General features: G+C 33.3%; 1 protein-coding gene across 1 annotated transcript; it reads left to right on the top strand.

Moving 5' to 3' along the window:
* The first annotated feature begins 661 nt into the window (after positions 1-661).
* LOC119080477 lies at positions 662-18545 on the top strand. Its single transcript, XM_037188857.1, has 6 exons — positions 662-961; positions 16196-16642; positions 16705-16806; positions 16870-17173; positions 17269-17415; positions 17476-18545. Exons 2-6 carry the CDS (start codon positions 16201-16203, stop codon positions 17597-17599), a joined length of 1119 nt encoding a protein of 372 aa, XP_037044752.1. The 5' UTR covers positions 662-961; positions 16196-16200; the 3' UTR covers positions 17600-18545.
* The last annotated feature ends 750 nt before the right edge of the window (positions 18546-19295 follow it).

Genomic DNA, 19295 nt, shown 5'->3' with positions numbered 1-19295 from the left:
TTATTGTTTGTGTGGATCAGCTGAAAAACAGCTGAAATTCATGCTGAAAATTCGCTGCCTTTCACTGTAATGTTGAAATTAACTAAAGTTCTATAACAATCAAATTATTTCACTTGTACCCATACCCACGAACTTTAAAACGAGCTTAGAGCTTTCGTTTCAAACTCTTCCAACTTTTCCTGCACAAAGAAAGCTAATTGATACTTTCAACGAAAGTAGAAAATGAGCTTGAAATACTTTTCCGTATTCTATTCTGCTGAATTCAGACCACAATCGCAAGTTGGTACAGAAAGTGTTGCTGAGAGTGCATATAAATATCGAAATGGTCGTTATAACTGTTTATAATTTCACCTTATAATGCTTACCTTGATCAAAACAAAAAATGGATTGAATATTATGGAGCCAGTATAGAACGAGAACCAAAAGAAAATACGCACACACCGGAGCATGATGCTTAATCCATATAGACGGAACGTTTATATAGAGTTAAAAAACAAACAGCCGCGGAGAAACATATGGAAAAGAGGTTCCTCCAGTTCCTGCACTACACACTTGTGAATGGCAGATTCTTTTTTTTTTATTGTACGCGTTTTATATTTTTATTTTTTTTTATTTCTTGTTTATCATATTATTCGCATATAGTTTGATACGTTGATTGTGTGCCAATGATTTAGTTTAAATCTGACTGTGGAAAAGATCGGTTGTTTGTTTTACCAATTGGTGTTCGCTCAGATAAAGGAATTGAAAATTTAATATTTGCGAATTGATTTTTTTCTTTTAACAAATAAATTTCCAGTCAGCAAATATGAATTTTATCTTTCAAATTTAGACAATAAGAAAAAATATTGAAATACTTCGGTACTTGATACTAAACAGTTCAGTGCCGAATAATGTGCATATCATTACATAAAAAAGGATTATTTTGGTATTATCGATTTGGAATCAACAATTAAAAAATTAAGTAAGTTGCCATTTACGAAATTACATCCGAAACCTATTTTCATTCTCTCGCCCGATAAGCCGAGAGAAAATGCGAATTAATCTTTGTGTGGCGAGTTATCCGATTTTTCTCTGATTGACCTCTAAAGCTGATACACTTTAATTAAAATGTGTAACGGTTAGAAGAGTGCTTTAAGAATTGAAAATGAAACAATATATTTATGGAATGTTGAGTTGCATTTTACGTTTAATACAAACCAGAAGAACGTCTTCTCCATTCTTGATTTTGAACTTCGATTCTTGTTTTCCGTTTACACAATAAGTTGGCAATTGATTTTTATTCGATTTTAACTCGAACGTACGTCTAGAAACGGTGATGTTTTGAGCTTTGATTTGCTAAATAAATTACAAACTTAGGTCAGGACCTCACCTTTGCCTTGAATTGGCAATGCTAGTCTGTCAGAATTACCAATTTTCGGTTGATCTTCACCGCGCGTCACGTTTTACATGGAAATATACTTATCAATTTTGGAAAACTGGCAAAGTTGTCGTGAAGGGCTAGATGAGGTGTGAGGACTCATGCTCGATGAAATTATGATAGATAGAGGGATCAATATCTTTTGTGCAAAATAATTACTCTGTCACCTAATGACGAAGTAACAGCTGCTGTAAGTCAAAATTTTATCACTTTCAACGGTTTATGTATGACGAACACATCGATAAATTCATTGTTGGCCTCAAACCGACCTTGACACTTGTTTTAACACATTTCACTCGTGGTCCAGCCACTTTACTGAGATATGGTCATATATGAATGAGAGTTGTACGACATGTAGAAGAAAAACATAGGCCAAAAAAACCTTAGCTGGTCACACTGATTTAAATTTTACAGTTAAATGAAGCTACTCTAGATGACACTAAACTGTTCCCATACAACACTAGCTCAAAATCAGTCTTACCAACACAGGTTTTTTTGTGCAACGAATATTCAACTTTGTCGCATCATTCTTTGATATAGATCATCTTCAAGTTACGGTACTTTCAAACGTAACCTCAGATTATTTTAGTTGTGTTTTATTTAACCATAGCACTGAACAAAGCACTAGAACAGAATTTTCAAGAAGGGCCTTCTCGACGCAGTAGTCCAAATTTCTCATATAAAAATCGAGGGGTAACTCACTTCTAGATTAAATGGATTAAATGGTATTAAATGGATTAAATGGATTAAATGGATTTAATGGATTAAATGGAATAAAAATTGGATTAAATGGATTAAATAGGAAAAAAGTTCATTTTACCAAATACTGTAAAAGTCTTAAAAATTGTTGATTTTGATCGAACCACGTACTACAACTCATACTACAATATTAAAAAGCGAAAAAATCCACTTTTAGGAGTTTTTGGTGTAAAGTGGATTAAATGGATTAAATAAATTTAATACCATTTTTCACAAAAATTTTTTTCCTATACCTCACGAGTACTTAAACGAGCTGGGGATCGTGCAAATCTATTTTTCGCAATTACTTTACAAATTTTTCAGGTCGGTAGCCTAATTATTTCGGTAAAACTAAAAATTTTTTTTTTGATTAAATGGATTAAATGGATTTAATGGATTAAATGGAAGTGCGTCACCCCTCGATAAAAATAAATAAATTAATTGGAACGCAGTAGCATTTTTCCAAAAAAGAGGGCCGAATGACCGTTAAAAAAATCTGTCCAGTGCTATGATTTAACCCAAAATTTTATGTTAAAAAGGAGCTGCCATTTGAGTACTAAATTTAAAATCCTGTGTAAAAAAGAGAACGAACAATAGGCGGCGGTTCAAAATCTTTCCTTTAAAATTACATTATTTTTAACGTGGATGGCAGTTCTTAACGTGGATGGCATTTCAAACGGCCTTGAAGATGATCTATATGATATGGTTGTGTCGTTAAAATCGTAAAGGTTATTTTAACGCTGATTGGGTACACTGGCCACTCTCCGAAAAAGAAGTTTTCCAAAATGCACCGAAACACTACGATCGCATTTCGATTCAGGGACCCATTGGAACCTCATAACAACCTTTTATAAAATGACAAGTGTTTATGTTGAAATAGTATATTTCGTACCTATGACTAAAAATCTTTTTTATCGTGTGAGAGGTTTCCAGACAGAGCCGAAGGCGAGGTCTGGAATCGTCCAGTTTCATGAAATTTCATACACCCTTCTGAAACCTTTTTGTCACAGAAGATATGGGAAGGGAGTCGAAAGATTTTGCTCGAAGTTGAAATCTGTCTTATAATCAGACATCGTATCTTTCAAACGATACCACACACTAAATTTAATATCAGGTCGTTGACGTGAAAAGTCAACCAAATATTTCGACCAAGTCTTTTACATGGACCCTTGGTATAGCCATCAGGTCTGTCAATTCCTTTGTTTAAATTATCATGTTTTGATGTTTTATAGAAAATCTTTTACTTCGTCGATTTTAACATAAATTTTGATATTTGGAACCATCCCCTATAGCACGTAGTCTACCTCTATGCCCTAGCATATCATTTGTTTCTGTCGTTGTTATCGACACCAGTTTCTTAATGACAAATGTAATGTCTGAATGAAGCCTGATAATTGCAATGAAAGTGTAAAACAGGTATGGTCTATTGTCCGCCCGGAGGACATAAAAATTTGATTTTCGTACTTAAACGCACTCATTTTTATATTATTTTGACATAAAATGTGAGTGCGTTTAAGACGAATTCGGCGATCGACCATACCTGTTCTCTACTTTCATTGGATAATTGTAATGTGTTGTCAGTAATTTCAGAGATTTTCTACTGTAGGTGAAAAATAAGACAACAATTACAATCCAATTCTTTAAATTCATTCCACATGCATTACCAATGTTTGTTAAGACGTCTACGTATACATTTGTATTAATGTTGACATCGAATGTAGAATAAATGAAGAGATTAGCATTTTAATACTTGAAAATATGACTTCTTTAATTTCTCACACTGAGTGGAATTTATGAGGATTTATGCAGAATTTTCATCTCTCAACATCGATCACATCACATTAACTTTTCTAATTTTAAAATTCAGATTCTCCCAGTTTCGTTCTAGCCAAAACAGTGTTTTGTGGACACATGGCGAAGAAGCACAAATTACCAGTTTTCTCTTCGGTAAATCACTGGTGCACTTCTAGTTTGTAAAATTCAGATCCTTCCAGTTTCGTTCTGGTAATAATGAGGTTGAAAATCTTTCACTTTTCGTGTCTCTTCGATGTATCCATATAAATAATTTGTTGCATAAATATTTGACTTAAATTCGAAATGAAATGTTTTTCAGACGGAATTAATAGCAGATCTAAAAACTATACGCATAAATATGTGCGGTGAACATAAATGCCATTATTACACATATTTATGTACAAAACGTCCATAATTTGCGGATAAGAAAACTATGTTGTTCTGCATATCTTCAGAAGATCGTCATTCATCTTTATATTTATGATTTCTTACCACTCGAAACCACACTCGTAACTAGTTACATTTAATATTTATGGTCATCTAACCATCAACAAAACAATATACATGAATGAAGCACATATTTATAAATACGAAGAAGAAAAAAAACGAACTTAATTTTATGATAATGTTATTGTGATTTATTCACGATTTATACGGCTATATTATGTGACCTGACAACGATTATGAACATTGCATGCATTCAAATGAACCTCAATAATTGTCCATTAAAGTATTTCAATAGTTTCGCAAAACAATTGATTCGTATGTGATGTACCATATGTGAGCTCATTAAACAATTCTACTCCAGTTTCAACAGCAATAAAACAAATTGTAACTCTCTTTCTACTTTCTTTAACATTATAATCAATTTTTGGAATAATGTGTCAATCGATTTATTGAATTTCGTGCCATAAACCGATAATTAAATTACTGCGATTTTTGATGGATAACTGATTTAAGAATCGCAAAACATTCCTATAAATAATTTTTACGCGGCCCGCATATAAATTATTCCGAATTTTTGCAACCATAAAAATGATAGAATTATGCAAATGTTAATACGAAATTTATTTCCTTTTTACATTCATATTGATTTTAACAGATCATAACAGCGCTACAACTGATAGAAGTAAATCAGACGTGAAGCTTCAATTTCAAAGAAATAAGTGAAGCGCCTGCCCTGCATCACGGCCATCACTACAAAAAATTTATTTTGACAAAGTTTCGTAAATCTTTTTGGTACCTCTTTTAAGATGAATTGAAAAGATTTATTAACCTTACACAGTCGGCAAGAATATCAGCAGTTTTTCTATCAGATATAGATCTATTACTTCATTGATCTAAACAAAAATTTTAGGCACACAGCGTGAATTTGTAATCTTTTTCGTGTTATTTCACATGTTTTTTAAGACCGTATTAGTCAGTCCTTGTCGTTTTATCCTAGTTATCGATAACCGGTGATAGCCGTAAGTAACAGGAACATTTACAATAGCGTCAATCGATATATTCTGTGAACCAAAGGTGGTAATATGAGCAAAGTGCTTCTCCCAAAAAAAGCTTTTCCCAAAAACCAACGTTAGAACGAACCTCTTTGATTTGTATGTAAAATGAAAGTAAAATAAAATGATCGATTCTGGTTTTTGACAATCGAAATTCAATTGTCAAAAACAAGACTCGATCATATTATTTTGCTTTCATTTTCTAAATTAAAATTAAAATTAAACAAAGCTCCCGGAAAAATATCGAATTTTGCCATTGCCAATGCAGTTGTTTAGACGCCCTTGTAAAAGCTCTTCAATTTTAAAATTCTTAGTCATTCGCGTGAGTCAAAAGACTGTAATTACCTTAGATTTTCGCCAAAAACACATCTTTGAAGACATTTTTGAAAAAAAAAATACAAGAAGGATTTAACAAAATCATTTGTGTGTCGAATGTAGCTACAACAATCTCCCTTGAGGGAGAAATAAGTGTTCGAGGAGCTTTAACTGCCGAGGAGTCATCAGTATCACGTTGTTATAACTCTCGATGGATCGAGCTTCTTGAGCTTCTTGTAATGACCTATTCAATTAGATAAATAATTATCTGTGAAAGACATTTATGATTCTCATAATCGAAAGCTTTTTCTTAAATTTCAACCAAAAACACCTAAAAAATTCCGGTTTTAGCACGCTCACACTTAATTTATGTGACACGGCAAGTTGCAGAATTTATTACAACCATAAAATCTTTTTAAACGGTCTCACAATCAACAAATAATTTAGCTTTCACTAAACAAATTCTTTCCTTTTTACGGCCTTCGACAAATCTCAAATTATTCAAAAACTTCGTGTAAGTAACCGAGAACAAGTTTCAGAACATTTAAATAAAACGGCAAGTCTCTCGCATATATTAATTGATATTTAAAATTATTGTTCATGCAAAACAATATGTGAGTCGGCAATATGTGATGATATGACATTATTGTAAGATACAGTTACCCAACATATATTTTTCGCGTCGTCGACGCTGAACCAAAACATGAAGTTCAAAGAATTTTTGTCCGTTTTAAAATTGCGGCCACCCATTTACGATAAAAAAAACATCCATTCAATCAATGATGTTCTTCGTAGAGGTAATTTCTGTTTCTGTAATTGAGAATGATTACAATTTTGACAGGTTTTTGAAGACTTTTTTTTCAACTGCGATGTTTTACCGAATATATGTACAAGTATATTAACGGGTTAGTAATACACAAGACAACAGATATTTGTGTGATTTCCTATTAAATTAAGATCACGCAAAAACTTAGAGGAGCTTTTTTGGTTTTTTTTTTCTCTATGGCATAAAGTCAAAGATTTTGGGGTCATGTGTCAGACCAGCCATACGATTAAAATGTAGGTTTGACCATCGTTTTTGATTTCAATATTGTACTCATAATGATGATCGTAAAAAATTTCAGGTCGCGTCGTGGTGATTCTTTTTATTTGATTAAACAATAAAAACTTTTAAGAAAAGATAAATTTTTTAAGTAAACCGAACAGGATTTCTGTGATTATTTTATGAACGGCTGCACATTGTTCAACGTTCTTTACATTTCGACATTAAATTTAATTCGGTATTCCTTATACATTATATTGTATATAAACACATCATTTATCGCATTTAAGCTATTTAAATACCTGACTACCCAAAGCTAAGTTCCCTGTTGTTAACTGAGAATTCGAAACTGAAAGAAATAAAACCAAATCGAACAAAACTCTTTTTGTTTCCTTTTGCTGCAAATTTTTTTAACCAAAATCGGTGAACTTTGAAATCTTCTATTCAATGAATATCACACTTAAGCATCATTTACGAATTACGTACGTAATCGAGGGAAGAGGATGTCTCACAAAAGCGTACATTTTCGATATTTTGTACATTATGAATGATTCCTAAGTTGATTTTAATTGCTCTGGATTTAGATTCTAGATTTAAATTAATTAAATTATTAGAGTCTGATCAATCTCGTTATTTTAATTAAGCCAGTTAGTAGATAATCAAGGATTGTAAGTCTGGTCCTTTGAACAATTGACATTACAATTAAGCTTTATAAAAATTTCGTACAAACATGACTGCGATAGTACTGAAACTATGGACAGTAAATCATACAAACGAAAAAAATGTAAAAAAAATATGCTAAATTGTCATACAAAATAGAAGTTGAGCAAACATTTAATATGAGGTCTACCAAAGCACTTCAAGCAAAAGTGGTACTCTAATTAGGGTACTGAAACTTAACAGTGCTCCTGCTCCATACAAAATTTTACACTGTAAAAAGAGTGGGGATTCATACAAAATAGTACTCTATTTGGCAGCCGTCATTAATAGCACTTTTGGAAGTGCGTTGAGTTCACTCATAAAAAAAAAGAAAAAAGGTTAAAAAGTTTGCTGGTCGAGCTTTAGTGTGTCATCAATTTTCGGCGAGGTTTCCGATTTTCCAAAATTTTCAATAGGAAAAAATCGTACTTTTGGGCCAAACTATTTGGAAAATTTTCTTGTGATAGATGGGATTTGGAAAGTATCTTCTGAGCGCATGCGGCAACAGAAAGACGTCCAGGATTAAATTTAAATTATTTTGAGTTATCACAACAAAGCCATATTTTCCAGTAAAGAGAAAATTAAGTGATAATGTTTCAGCTTCAGGTTGCTACAGGGAGTAGTAGCAAAACTGACCCTTCGAATTTCGTTTTGAGGATACACGACGAATTTTGAAAAAATCTATTCAATGATTTTTACTGCTAAACCAGCATTATCGCTATACAATACAAAACAGTTGGATTTCAATGCTCAATGCATTTATCGTTTGAATATAAATGAATAAAGAGTCGCACACCACGACGTGTTAATAGTCTTTCTTTGTCAGAATAGACATATCTCGTTAGATTTATGAACATTAAATAATAATTGTTCACATGATAAATGAGCTGACAAAACGCGTCTTCATTATATTGCTTTTACTATCCATTCAAAAAGTAACAAAAGAAAATTAAATTAATTTTATGAATGAAAGTTCATACGATTCATTCATCCAACAAAAAAAGTGTATCGAAATCGAGAGTTATACCGAAATTAAGTAGAGCATGATGATATGAATACAGGTGTAGGTTATTATGAATAAAATCATCACCATTAAATATGCAATTTTTAGTTGCATAAGAAAAATGAGCATAATATATGCTCTTGACGGCTTTTTGATAGTGTTAAGTAATGTTATGTAGGTGAATGACTTATAAATTCCAATTTTGCTTAAAAAACGAAATGAATTTCGAAAAGCTGACACTGATGGTCTGTAGTTTACCAAACGTCTTCGCTCAGTTACTTCTTTACTGTGAGATCCAGCTATGTTAGGAGTATAATGTATTCAAATTAAATTGTAAACCGAAGAAAGAACCCCTTAAGCTCGAAGAATGTTCCTTTACGAGAAAATTTGTGGGGCTCAGTTTTGAGTACTTGTATTTACCAGTTCATCTAATGATTTGAGAGTGTTTTGTTAATGCGTCGAGTGTTGTAATGTCTTAAGATAGTATTCTCTTTATACAACAAAATTTGCAAACCTTACCATTTCACTTTACATTTTACTGTAGGACCACGTTAACTAAGTAAATTGCAGTATTTCATCTATAGTTTTATGAACAACGAATGATGAATTTGTGCCCTCTGAGAGCCTAATGTGGAAAACCACTTTACAACATTCCACTATTTTCTAATTCTCTGCGACAATGTCATTTCAACTCAAAAAAATTCTTGTATAAAGGACTGTTGCGGTTAGCCATTCCAAGAATCTCTAACCTGTTTCAAAACGCTTTAATTGTTGCAGGGAAGGTCAATGAAATTTAGACATGAATTGGTTCTTAAGATCAAAAAGTTGTTTTGATTTTTTTTGTGGATAAACGTTATAGACCTTACCTTCACTGATGTTCCCTGTAAAAAAAAGCTCTATGTCAACTTTATGATCACTAAAATCTTACAAACAGCAATAGTATTACAATATATAGTCATCAGGTCTGTTCTGTCACCTCTTTTGTTTAAAGCGAATGTTTGATACCAAATCTTTTCGTTCAATTTGTTCAACAGTATCTTGTACACTGAAATGTTGATTTTTCCAGCACTAGACCTAAGTTTTCCAAACGAGCGTAGCGAGCTTTGTAAGACACTTGTCTTTTTTGTTTTTTGTTTGGAGTCGCTTCTAAAAAGATGTTGATTGTTTCTTCTCGATTAGGAAATTAATAAAACGAACTCAAAATTAGGAGAGATTTGTTCCAGACGAGATATGTGATATGGTTGCCGTTTGTAGCTTCAATAAAAAATTTAAAAAAATTGTCTGAGAAGGGGCAGCTTCTTTTCCAGATGATATTTAAAATATGACTTTATCAGAAATAACGTAAATTACCTCTAGTGAACTGGAACGGCAAATAAATGTTTGGCTACAAGAAATCTCTATGCTCACTGCATCGAAATTACCACATTTAGACAATAGAAGACACAATGAATGTGCAACTTAAAAAGTTATTCAATGGTTGTGACACTTTCGTTACGTAAATTAAATAAATTCACGTCAATTGCAGCGACTCGAATGCTAAACCAAAACTCGTTTCGCTGGAAACTATTGGTGCAAATATTCAATAAAAATGATAACCGCACAGCATGATATCATCATCATCATCTACTGAAAATTTTTGCACTTTCGTTTTACATCATGCATAAAATCGCTAGAATAATCTCTAAAGAATATTTATATGAATCTTATCTTCATTTGCATTGTCGCATCAATTCATTTTTCACTATCTGACACACGATCGGTCTATACGGCATTTTCTTTTCCTTCTTTCTTTTTTTCACTTAATACATTCGTTACATATCATTGACTATATTAAGTTTATAACGACAATTTTATTATTATATATACTTATACGCCTCAAGAGGAGCTAAACGTAATACAAAAATATAGGTCGTGGTTATACATTAAAGTAGGTTTGTGTAATATCATCTCTCTGTTTAATCATTCTGATCATCGTCATCGTCGTACATTTACACTAAGCACAAAACATTTTAATGCTTTCACATGCATGATGTAAATTCAATATTTTTACGATGTCACACTAATAGGAAGAAGATTCGATGTGCATCACGACAGACCATTTTACCGAGAAACAGTAGCCGGTTTTCCATATTTGAGAAAGAAAAACATTGAATTGGGGACCGCATTAGACTTCCTTTCGAAATTGATTTATTTAAACGGGTAACAAGTGTCGTCTTTTATCGGCGCGTGAATGATCACAACATTAGTATACAATTGCAAACGAACGGTAACTTATGGAAAATGATAATTATTTTCTTGAAGCGGCGGTCTTTTGGATTCGAAAGTATAGTTTTCATATCATTGACCTGTTACAGTCGCCAAGCATATGACCAATATCATTATTATCGGATCTATTACTTCCGTCGATCAAAGTATTTTTAATCTGTTGATTTCAAATCTTCTACTTCAATTTCTTTTAACATGCATTTTACTACATACCATATTACCCAAAGCGTGTCATTTTAAATATGAATTAATGTCCAACGAGAATATCAAAAAACACGAAAAAACATTAATGTGTGTCATTCTATTTGTCGACGTTATCGATAACAATGAATAGCCTTATATGACAGGTTAAGATTTCGAAACGGTTCTAATTTGCTTATGAAATCGATATTGACACATTGAGACATTTTCACAAATTTTCAGACCTTTTGTCATAGGGTAAAAATACCTATTACGAACCCATGCTGTTATACGAGCACTCTATTGTCGTTTCTTTTGATCATTCGAACGAATTCCAAGGTCAAACCTGTGAAAATCATTAATTATGATTCATTCTGTACTGTACTAAGCAATCACAATTTTTTTTTCAGATATTAACTGAATGCTTAATAAATATGAATCAATCAATCTATCAATCAATCAAACGAATGGCTCAGCGCTTTCAGAACCTTTCTTAACGTAGACATCTTTTGTTCAAACGAGTACAATACTGTTAACACGTAATCAAGTCAAATTTTTGATTTTTATAAATTTATTTGGAGGTATTCCTCGACTCCCTTAGCCATTTCCGGTGTGCTTATAGTTGACAAGTTGGAATAACCGGCAACGTATTTTTGGTGAGCTATGAGTTCGACTTGTCGAGGTCTATTTGTAACTTCGAAAATTGAATAAATAAGACAGTTTTCATCAGTTCTACGGCCATAAAAAGATGGATACGTCTCACTCAAACTTCGAAATCGATATAAATGGATATAAATGGATAAACGCATACATTCAGAGACTTAAGGTGCCTCACTAGATCTTGTGTCTCTAATGTCTCTAATTTTAAGCAACAAAAACGGAGGTACAAGTTCCACAAAACTAATTCGCTTTAAAAATCCTCCTATTTTAGGAGTTTTAGGAGGTTTTTAGTGTTAGGTCTTAGGAGATTTTTAGGAGCTTTCGTGATAAATTCATCATTGTAGAAATGCTGATAAGCCCTTCTTTCTTGTTAAAACTCATATTTTTCCATTTACAATTGCTATTTCTAAGAAGTCTCTAATACTTGTAACATCCTTCGATTTCCTACTTGCAAAGTATCTATCATCATACAGGATCGGAAATGGATCTATCACGAAAAATTCTAGTCTCACCCAAAGTTACCAACAAGCGCTCAATTTTGGACATAGGTTGTAAAAGAGACGAAAAAGTTGGATTGTCTGATTTGAGATGTTTGTCTCGCCATACAAAAGTTTAAACTTTGACAAATTGTGACTAAGTGGGTATTATATATTACAATTTGATCGAGCTATCGTCACTGTACTCACCGAAAATTTTTAGAACTAAATAAAACCAATGAAACTACAAACATACGTAGAGTATACTTTCATTGAATAAAACGAATTTTTAATTTAAAAACGAGTGAGACTCTTCCAAATTGTTTTTTTTTTGTAAAGAAAATTATGGCACAAAAATCATGTGTATCTGAATCCAGGATAAGCCAACACTAACATTTACTGAATTTCCAAAAACGATTGCTTTATTGTGATCTAAAGAGGAGATTCTTTTGAAAAACAGGCAGCCGAAATCGGACGCCTTTTCTAGTGGACTTTTTGATATGTGCCTAGATAGGTATTGGTCCTTAGAAGCCAAAACCACTTACAAAAAAAATCGTCTAAGCTTGTGTGGCTAGTGAGAGTTGACCAAAATCCAAAAACATGCTTTTTTTTATTGAAATTTCTCGTAGGCTACGAAACCTACAAGCTCGTGTGGGTTGTCATTAGAAAGGCAATTGCATGTTCTTTCGGGACAGTGAGTTATGAGCAGTTGAAAGTATGGGTAAACAAAGAATAATTTCGGCGAACTTCTAACGGTTCCCGTGCATCCGAAAAGCAACAGAAACACAAAAAAAGGATTTCTTCAACTGATACTGATCTTAGCTTACATATAATAGCAAACATGCACGGGTACTGTTTCGATGAATGTTGTTTTGGAATGAAAATTTGATGCTCAGTATCTCTACTCAAAAAATTTTGTGCACGTGAGATGTTTGATGAAAAAATATTTTTTTGAAGCAACTTTTAGCTGCTGGTTCACTTTTTCGAAATAATTCTATCTTGACCAAAGGTTTCTAGGGCACATATTAAAAAATTCACTAGAAAATTCGTCCAATTTCGGCAGAGGTCGTATTTTAAAAGAATCCCTCAGAAGTGAAAAGCAGCGCAGGCGAAACGTTTAAGTTATTTTACTCATCCATTGATTGGATTGATCTTAATCCTGATTTATGGAAGTTTATTGACATTTTCGAAGTCTCATTTTAGGAGTTTTAGTAGATTTAGGAGGTTTTCGATATAGTTTCTTTACTCTCATAATTTTTTAAATTTGAATGCGGGGATGAAAGCTCACAGCTGATGGCTTCAGCTGAAGTACTAATACAAAAACCACTTGCGCCAGTTTTAACGCAGGTAGTTACAACAAATTCCGATTGTTCAAGATAAGAATTTTTTTGTGCAAACTTAAATCTCATAAGATCAATTAGTCCGACAAACAAAATGTCCCATAAAAATGTGGGTTATTATTTCCATCTCGTTTAAATACACGTAATTTTACACAATATTTACATTTTGGTAATTCCCTCTGGTTATGTGGATAAACAGTTTTCAATAGAAAATTGATTAATGATTGGCTGTATTTATGTATAAACACAACTTTACAAGCCCATTATGACGTGATATAGTCAGGTAGACAAATCAGGTATTGAATTAACTTATAATTGGATATTCACATCAGTAAAGCTTAGCAAAAGAAAAGATTGATCGATGAGAATTTAATTCCGATTTGGCATAGATATATATATTTTAACTTAACTATGGCTCTTACGAGTAAACACAAATCAACAACACATAACATGCTGTTTCTTTTGTAGAAAAAAAAATCGAATTCGCGTGCAATTTTTTGTTGCTGTGTAAGATTAACTCTTTATAACACTTAACATTATTGATGGTATTAAATTTTTACGACTGTTCCACATATTTATATACATGCGAATTCTTCGCCGTTGCGTTGTCTGTAGAACCAGTGCCATAATTTCTGGTTTTGCTTTTTTTTGTGGTTTCATATTTGGGCGACATAGCCTTGCGTTCCTTGAACTTGAATTAAATTTGCGTAACCAATCATTTTGTTGAGGCATTTATCTGGCGATATGATGACAACCCATCTCATCCAGATATGAACCAGGAAATATTTTTATTTTATGAATGTGATTGATTCGTTCGATGTGTTGTGGGTTTGAATGTTAGTATAGAGCAAGTGACCAACATAAGTCTGGTGGTTTGACCCGATTTTTTCTTTATTTAAATTATTTCATTATCAGTTTATAGGTTGAATAAATTATTTGCCAAAGGTTTGAAGAAAATGTGAGTCTTGTTTCTCGCGATGCTATGGTTGCAATGTTGGTTTTTCGAAAGTCTGAAGAAGTGTTTTAGCATTTTTAGGCTTCTTATCGTTAAACCGAATCTATAGTCACTTCAGAATAGCCATTTATGTTAGACAGCCATTACGTGGACATTGTAAATTGGTGAAGTTCGCATTTTTGTTCTGTTTGGTGCGTCAATCAGTTAGACAATAGTACGTTACATTGGATGTTGCGAAAGTAATTCATTACATGAGGTAACAATTTTGTAATCAAAACTAACTCACACGTGTGTTTTTGAGCAACAAGCCTCGGTAATTATCTTTTCGACGAAGAGTGAAGACTGCTCTAAAATACGAATATCACAAAGTCGCTTCCGTAATAATGAATTACGTAGCGGTATCCAATATATTGGTTTACTGGTTTACTTTCTGCTCCATGCGAAAGTTGATTTCCACATAGGAAAATTTTAAATAACAGAAGATAGTTAGTACACATGTTATGGATCATTTTCGCAGGGGCAAATGGGTTTGTAATGTAATGGTCAACTTACGCCTATAGGGCTTGTAGTAAAGTAGTTTGTGGAACAAAGAAAATATGAGCATAAAACGGTGTAAAGAAAATGTAGAATAAATTATTGAAGAAATAAAGCGACAACTAAAACTGTCGCTTTCATTAATCTGATTTTAAAATGTATAAGAAAAATGCAGCAGTCGCCTTCCATCTCTCATACCTTCAGCACAATATGAAACCGGAGAAAAAAAGCTTCCGGTATGTAATCAGACTCTCACTCCACGCACATGCAATCATTACAGTAATTAGATGTTCAGTTCAATATAAAGTTAATTTTCCGAGTACATGTTGTCTAAGAATGATCACACAATTATCGAAAATAAACAACATCTTATGTGTACTCTCAAAACCATTTAATTTATATCTGAGATTGATATTTATATGAAGACGCTCGTAAAAGTGATTATATCAACCTTATTTGTGGCGACATGAGTAGATGTGTCAGTTTTATACGCCCGACTTTGATAGTTCGCATTATAATGCAAATGATATGCGAAGAAGTTGTATGGATCTTTGATATGAAATTTCTTTTAATACTTGATAAACCAAAGCCATAAATTAATCGAAAGGTGTGTCGTTGTAACATCTCTTTGAAATGACATTGACCACAGCAATAATTACGTCAAAAATGCTAGTAAAATGTAATTTTTCGTACTATTTCCCCAGTTTTAAAAATAAAAATTAAATTCGACGGTTTAGCAAATTGGTTTTAATTACAAATTTATTTTATTTTAACCACTTAACGCGCCACAACCTGTACCGCTTTGTTCGGACATAAAAATTGATTTGCAGAAATGAGAGTCGTTAGGTTACTTTTAATGCGCATACCTCATTAGAAGCGATTAAAATACATCAGATTGAGACGCGCTTTGCATGAGTATGTCTGCTACAATTAAAATAATTTCTAATGTGGAACATCAGTTACTTGCAAAGAATGTAAGCAATGCGACATTTTCTATTTTTCATATATTTTAATTTACTAAGAAGACAACGGCAAGAGTTGAATAGCAATGAAAGGTTAATTCTCGTTTGAAATTTACATATGGTGCAATCTTTTGTTGCGTACGCTGCTTCCCTAAAACTATATTGTCCAAGCCTCGGCAAACATCAATGATTCCTCTCATATGTCAATAATCTACTATTCCGTCCGTACTTTTATGTTGTCCTTCACTTGTTATCGCTCTTACATCATAATGGATTTACACACACCCACATGTTTATTTAATGGTTTTCCTTCCAGATAATATGGGATATCGATGGCTGTGCACTCCACTAATCATAATGGCAATAGTATTATCAACACATTCACAAAACACCATCAACAAATGGACGCTCGACGAACGGATATCAAACACAAATTCCGAAGACGATACCACACTCAAGTCCAGTTACAACACAGACCCACTAACCGAACCGCATAGAACGGAAGAGCCAGTAGCAGACGGTGATCATAGAAATATAAATCAGTTTGAGAACTTACTTCAAACACAAAATGAGGATAACCAAAGAACAGAATCGACTAAAGCTCATTCAAGAAAGAAGCGATTGATTTGGGTGTCAGATGATGGCAGACTAGCATTGCCACCCGGAACAATATTGAGTATTGCACCTACTCTTTCGCTGCCATTGGTGAGGTATCCTCCGTCAGGATTCCTGTCAAATTTGACAATGAGTTTTCCGTTGACTAGTAAGTGATTTTCGTTGGGTGGTATTTGAGGAGGGAACTTTATCGTTTTAATAATTTTCCAGTTGATTTTGATAAGCTGGGTCTGACGGATAACGAAAATCCGTTAGGTGTTTTGCCTCCATTTTTTGGTAGATCCATGGGCAGAGCAGCAGGAACGTTCCTAGGTATGGACGAACAAAGTTTACCTTTTCGTCAGTGTTAATGAAAGTTTATTCGAAATATATCAGGACATTACATTGGAAGCTATTTGAATTCGAGAAGAAAGCGAGCAGCTGACGATGATAGAAGTGAATCAAATACAAAACTTCACAACGAGCAAGGAGATGACTGGAAAATGCATGAATTACCTGAAGATCAGCAGCATGTTTTTCATGGAGGAGAAAGGGCGCTACTATATGGTGTGGTAGAGGATTTCATCTCTACATTTGGATTTGATGGGAAAGCATGTTTACTGCGTGCTATCTGCGAAGTGCATTCCAAATCCGTTCATCATTTAGGTTTATTTGGAGAAATGGTGAAACTGTTTTTCACGTAAGTGGTGGAACCAACGATCTGTTTCCATTCCAAATCCCACTCGCTCTGCTATTATAAGTCCCAATTCTCAACTCTCACTTTTTTCTCAACAGTGCCTCAAAGTCTCAATTCTCGCAATTGTTACCCGAATACGTGTCAGCCGAAGAGATAGGCAGAGGGGAGCGTGGTCCAGGAGAGTGTTTTCCTTATTACAAGAACTGTCCGAGAAGTCTGTTCAAACTAGACAACAACAAGTACAGGTATAGAATCTTATAAACTATAAAATCAGAGCCAATTAAAAAAGGATTTCCATTTCGCAGCAAACACATGACTAAAGACAAGTCGGAGAGTGAAAAACTTATGCAACTGCAAAGCAATAACATCGACATTGACACAGAAGAAAATTCATCGCAATCGAATTTCAAGCAAAATTTGAATATGTAACGTTGTAGCTGATGCGTGTGCTTTTGGTATATTCAACTCAGTTACTCTGTATGTAGTTAGTCCTATGTGTGAAATAGAAGAAAATAATAATGCTTAGAGCGCAATGTAAGCAATACTGCTTGCATGATTATTGCTTTATGATTTACCTCAACAATATATTAATCGATACAAAACAAAAATTCGGTGAATTAAGTAGAAATAACTTTTACTCGCTGCACCTCACGGAAATGGTTCATTACCTAATGACATTTGCGACAGTTTTCATTTTCGCGAGGCTTTGCGAGTAACTTTACGCACACTAGCGGAAAAGTGAGCAAAAATGAAAATCTAGGTTTTCATTTGTTAAACGTCATTTCTGTGTAAACAATTTCGAATCGCAGCAGGTCGCAAATCAGAAAACCTGTTGCATTTCACTTTTTCGCTAGAGTAATGGTTTGGACATTTTTATTTTGACAAAATTAGTCATCGTGCTTGAGTCTTTATGCTTGAGCCTGCTCAATGACCGTTAAAATTAAATGATGGGAAAATTATTTATAAGAAAAGTTTAGTTTTAATTCCAAGAAAATGGGTAAAAATATATTAAAACAATTACCCTTTTTACTTACAATATTGTAAGTCCACATTGGATAAATAACAAGGGGTACCACTAGCCCGAAATTTGTACCAATAATTCCAAAAATTCCACTAGAATCCAATTTTCTTTCGAATTTCTGTGACTCAGCTGTACCCCTTGATAAATAATGTTTTTGTTTAGTGTTTTTAAGCGTAGAAAAATTGGGAAAATGAGAACAAATATAACTGGTGACTAGTTGAATGTTTTAGTTTAGTTAATTTATATATTTGAATGATGCTTGGTTGTTTAAATCAAATTTGTTGAAATTGATACACAGTTTTAAGTCGATTGTTATGCCATAAAAGTGTAATAAATTACGTGTATGTAAATGAACTTATTTTTCGTTTATTTTTGTTATCACACATTGTAAGTCAAGACGAACCACTCACTATCAATCTGAGTTCATAAGGTCATAATGGAATATTCAAATCAGTTATACTCATTGAAGTCAATGTCTATAGCGAATACAGAAACTAAAGTGATTCAGCCGAATTTTAACGATTGTTTTACAATTCTTCAAATTTAATAAGTAAAGAATATATAAAGTTGAAAATGGTCCTGTCGCAGCATATCTTGTAATAGGTGATAATGCCTTATACTTTCAAATAGATAACTCAAACTTTTCAGCTGTTTCAGTCAGTTTTGAGGTGAGAGTTTTGAGGATGCCGGTTCTACCATTAGGCATGCTCTGTTTCACAGGGGGGTCCAAAGTTCAGCTGGAGATGGGTTTTCCTGGTCCGGAAGGCTAAAATATTGGACCCGTATTTTTTTTTAGAATTATAAAAATTAATTTAGGCATGAGGAGCGAGGCATTTGTTCATATACACAAATACATTGGTTAGAGGAGTAAAGAAGATATGCACTATACAAACACTATATATCTTCTCTCCTCTAACCAATGTATTTGTGTATATGAACAAATGCCTCGCTCCCCATGCCTAAATTAATTTTTATAATTCTAAAAAAAAATACGGGTCCAATATTTTAGCCTTCCGGACCAGGAAAACCCATCTCCAGCTGAACTTTGGACCCCCCTGTGAAACAGAGCAGGCCTATTCTACCATATTAGTTACTATATTACTA

Source organism: Bradysia coprophila, unplaced genomic scaffold, assembly GCF_014529535.1.
Source record: "Bradysia coprophila strain Holo2 unplaced genomic scaffold, BU_Bcop_v1 contig_350, whole genome shotgun sequence".
NCBI lineage: Eukaryota > Metazoa > Arthropoda > Insecta > Diptera > Sciaridae > Bradysia > Bradysia coprophila.
This window is presented reverse-complemented; position numbering and strand designations above follow the sequence as displayed.